Source organism: Hibiscus syriacus, unplaced genomic scaffold (assembly GCF_006381635.1).
Source record: "Hibiscus syriacus cultivar Baekdansim isolate YM2019G1 unplaced genomic scaffold, ASM638163v2 tig00110483_pilon, whole genome shotgun sequence".
Lineage (NCBI taxonomy): Eukaryota > Viridiplantae > Streptophyta > Magnoliopsida > Malvales > Malvaceae > Hibiscus > Hibiscus syriacus.
Genome location: NW_024062759.1, coordinates 1088972 through 1092895, shown reverse-complemented (window position 1 = coordinate 1092895; position 3924 = coordinate 1088972). Strand labels below are relative to the sequence as shown.

The window sequence follows — 3924 nt, the reverse complement described above, 5'->3', positions numbered from 1 at the left end:
TATGTTAAGAAATTAACATGAGAATCTCAAAGAATCTATTTTTTCAATCATAACCGCCAACCAAAATAATTCAACCCCGTATTCTTTTTAGGGAAAAATCAAAATTTCTCAATATTATTTGATAATGAATAAATAAAATAATGATATTTTACACACTGTCTACTGTAATCTTCCAAAGGGTGGCTGCCACCCTCTCTCAGTAATTCCTCAAATTTTATTCTTTCTCTATAAATCTTATCAGTATTCGTGGGGGGGAAAACACTCCAAAGAAGGCAGCAACAAAAACAATATCTATTTCCTCCCCAAAACCCATCCAGTCAATTGTTGAACGGAGAGATCATCTTAATGGGCTTTTGTTTCCAAAACTTTGCTTCTTTGCATCTTCTTCATGCTCTTCCATGGCTCCACATCTCCGCTTTCTTCTGATTCTTCATAGATTACCCATCACCCGCATTCACCTCCTCCTTATTTTCCTCCATTCTCTCTTATAACTCTTCCTTCTCGCCGGTTTTTCCCGGTTCCAAGAAAAAAAGCCCGGATTTTTCTTTCATTTCGAAGTTGAATTCAGGAGGGAAAGAACAGATCTTTGATTAAAAAAAGGTACCCTTTTGACGTTTTTATCTTATAGAATTGAACTTGTACAAGTGTTTTAGGAAATTCAGTATCTTCTCATGAACAGTTTTCTTCTTGTTCCTGTGGTTTTTCTGTTTAGTTGGCTAGAGAAACTGGTAATTGAAAAGATAAGCACCCTTTATCTGAATCGGATGAACAATTAAGATCTTAATGATGATTTTTCTTTTTTTGTTTGTTTTTTCAGTTAGCAAACTGAAATTTTAAGGAATGGCATCTGTGCTATTGTACCATGTGGTAGGGGATCTGACGGTGGGGAAGCCGGAGTTGGTTGAATTCCCGGAAACAGAGACGGTGGAAGCAGCTATAAGAGCGATAGGAGAGTCGACAGAGTGTGGGATACCAGTTTGGAAGAGGATACCTGCTGTGGGAATGGTTGAAAAGAATGAAATGAGACAGCAGAGGTTTGTTGGCATTTTAACTTCACTTGATATTGTCTCCTTTTTAGCTAAATCTCAGTGTTTGGAAGATCAAGATAAGGCTATGAAAACACAAGTTTCTCATGTTGTTGTCCCTAATAATTCTCTCTTGAAGATTGTTGATCCTGCTACCAGGTTAGTTCACAACTGCTTATGTTTAATCACTTGCTTCTTTATTTATTTTTTTCAACTTAGAATCTTGGAAAAAGTTCACATTTTCAGACGATTGACCTATGGCTTTTACCTCAGAAGAATCTTCATGACTTGAACTTTATGCTAAAGTGATTTACACTTTTATCCTTGCCCTCATACATGGAGGAGAGATTCAGTGTGGTGCCTTGTTCTTGATAATAAAAGTGTAAAACATGTCTAGTTTTTTACTTTTTCAATCTAGATTCCATTTTTTTACTGTCTGCTACTAGTTGTCTTTTCCAGAATAAAGCTTATGCTTTTATTCTTTTTCTTTTTCAAAATGTGCTGTCTCTTGAAAAGCAACTTTACTATTTGTGCTCGGTACATTCCTTGTAGACACCCTAAGATAACCAAAATTTAGACTCATGTCAACACTGAAACCAATGCTCTAGGATGATTGTGTTTTCTTATGTATCTTCATGTTTGTATAAACATTCTCTTGTTATAAGCAACTGTTATTCGATTTGTCATTATTATTATGCCATTGCTGAATGGATGATAGCAGCAGCATGCATTACCATTGTCTTTTTTCTTTTCTTTATTCATCTTCTGCTTCTTTTTAATTAGTTGTTATTGTATTTTATTTTTATGGCCATCTTGAATGTTTCCCTTCAAGCATTCGGCGACAGATGCTTTATTTTCATTGCTAATCAAGGAATTAGGCAGTTGGAAAATCAATTATTATGTTCCGCTTCATGCTTTTTGGGTTGCAATTTAATGGAACGTAAAAGAAAATATAGAACCTGTCAAGTGTTTTACTGTGAACTTCTGTTCACTGATAGTGGACCTCCTTTCTTCTGCTCAAAGTTTCTTAAGCTACCACGCAGAATTGATGGTTCTTATCTAGGATTGTTTGGGTAGCTAATTGACATGGTTTTAATTCGGCCTGTTTAGGTAGACTTAAGAAGTTGTACTGTATACATGTGTGTCTGTTTTGATTAGGAGGAAGCATCTTGCACTTGGAGTCGATCGTGTATCCTTTGTGTCAGTTTTTAGCTTTTGATTTCTAAAAAACAATGCATGCTAGCTTTTGCCAAGAAGCTGTTTCATATCTAATTTTTTTGGCTCTGCCTTTGATGTTCTATATCAGCATTGTTAATTCTTCGTTGTTGGGCTAGATTGATAGATGCACTTGAGATGATGAAGCAGGGTGCGAGGCGATTTCTTGTTCCAAAGAGCAAAGTATGGAAGGGCATGAGCAGGCGATTCTCGATTCTTTATAATGGGAGGTGGCTCAAGAACAATGAAAATGCTAGCAGCAGCAACCTCATTCCTAATGTCAACCGTCCTTCCTCTTCATCAACCTCCACCTACATGCATGACAAGTTTTGCTGTCTGTCGAGAGAAGACATCATCCGCTTCCTCATCGGTTGCCTTGGTGCTCTAGCTCCTCTTCCCCTCTCCTCCATTTCCTTGCTCGGAGCAATTAACCTAGACTATAGCTCCATTGAAGCCTCGCTCCCAGCTTTAGAAGCAACTCAAAAACATCCCGGTGATCCCAGTGCAGTTGCCGTTGTGGAGATCACACCAGATGGCCACCGTCAGATTCTAGGAGAAATCTCGGCCTCAAAACTATGGAAATGTGACTACTTGGCTGCTGCTTGGGCTTTAGCTAACCTCTCAGCTGGACAGTTTGTCATGGGAGTTGAGGATAATTCGGGTTCAAGATTGTTTCCCGATTTTTCTGTTAAGTCGCCAGATCAAGATAAGAAAACAGAAAATGGTGGCGGGTCAGCAAGGCTAAGGAGATTCAGTAGTAGAAGCATCGGGTTTAACCCGGTGAGCCCGAGTTTCGGTGTTGGCAGGAGCATGTATAGGGGCAGAAGTGCACCCTTGACGTGTAAGACTTCGAGTTCTTTAGCCGCAGTCATGGCTCAAATGCTGTCTCATAGGGCTACCCATGTGTGGGTGACTGAAGATGATAACGACGACGTTTTAGTCGGGGTGGTCGGTTATTCCGACATTTTGGTCGCGGTGACCAAACAACCTGCTGCACTGGTTCCCTCTACTCGATCCATCACAGAGCTTGCCTCGGGAATTCATAGCTGAGTTCCCCCCTTTCCGCGCCTTCACCTTTGTATATGTTTCCTTGGTATTGTATTACATCATACATTATTATTGAACCGTTATTACCTAATATTATTGATCGGACAATAAAAGGATGAAACTCAAGAACATGATTGTCTAATCAAAACAACCATAAAGAATCATTCTATTATATACTTCAAATAGTTTATAAATATTTTTTATATACTTCAAATAGGCTTTTTTAATCTTATAAGAATCTTTAACATTTAATTTGGATTTCTTAATTGTCTTAATATTTTATGTAATATTGTAAAAAGCTGATATAATATAAAAAAAAGATGCATGATTTGCTAAATTTTTAAACAAGAAAGAAGCAAATGTAGGATTTGGAATCAATCAATAAAATTAGAAATGAAGTTTATGTGTGCTCTCAGCAATAAATCTCATTGAGCATGAGCTCAACCTAATTATGTATAATTGTATATGAAAAATAGGAATACTTTTATCACAAGGTGATGCTACATTTGCCAACTCTTCTTAAAAGTAGCACAAGGTTGTTGCATCATGTCCAAATCCTATTATCAAGACGAAACTTTTATATTATGGGATGAATTTATAAGTTTTAAAGAAGGTAAATTTATAAAATTTTAGAAAA

General features: G+C 37.2%; 1 protein-coding gene across 2 annotated transcripts; it reads left to right on the top strand.

The window, feature by feature from the left end:
• The first annotated feature begins 255 nt into the window (after positions 1 to 255).
• Positions 256 to 3427, top strand: LOC120129174 (CBS domain-containing protein CBSX6-like). 2 transcript variants are annotated; one of them, XM_039146748.1, is made up of 3 exons: positions 256 to 600; positions 818 to 1184; positions 2360 to 3427. In XM_039146748.1, exons 2-3 carry the CDS (start codon positions 841 to 843, stop codon positions 3288 to 3290), a joined length of 1275 nt encoding a protein of 424 aa, XP_039002679.1. In that variant the 5' UTR covers positions 256 to 600; positions 818 to 840; the 3' UTR covers positions 3291 to 3427. The 2 variants fall into 2 exon arrangements, with proteins under 2 accessions (XP_039002679.1, XP_039002678.1); XM_039146747.1 differs by having other exon boundaries at positions 257 to 600; positions 809 to 1184.
• Positions 3428 to 3924: the final 497 nt, after the last annotated feature.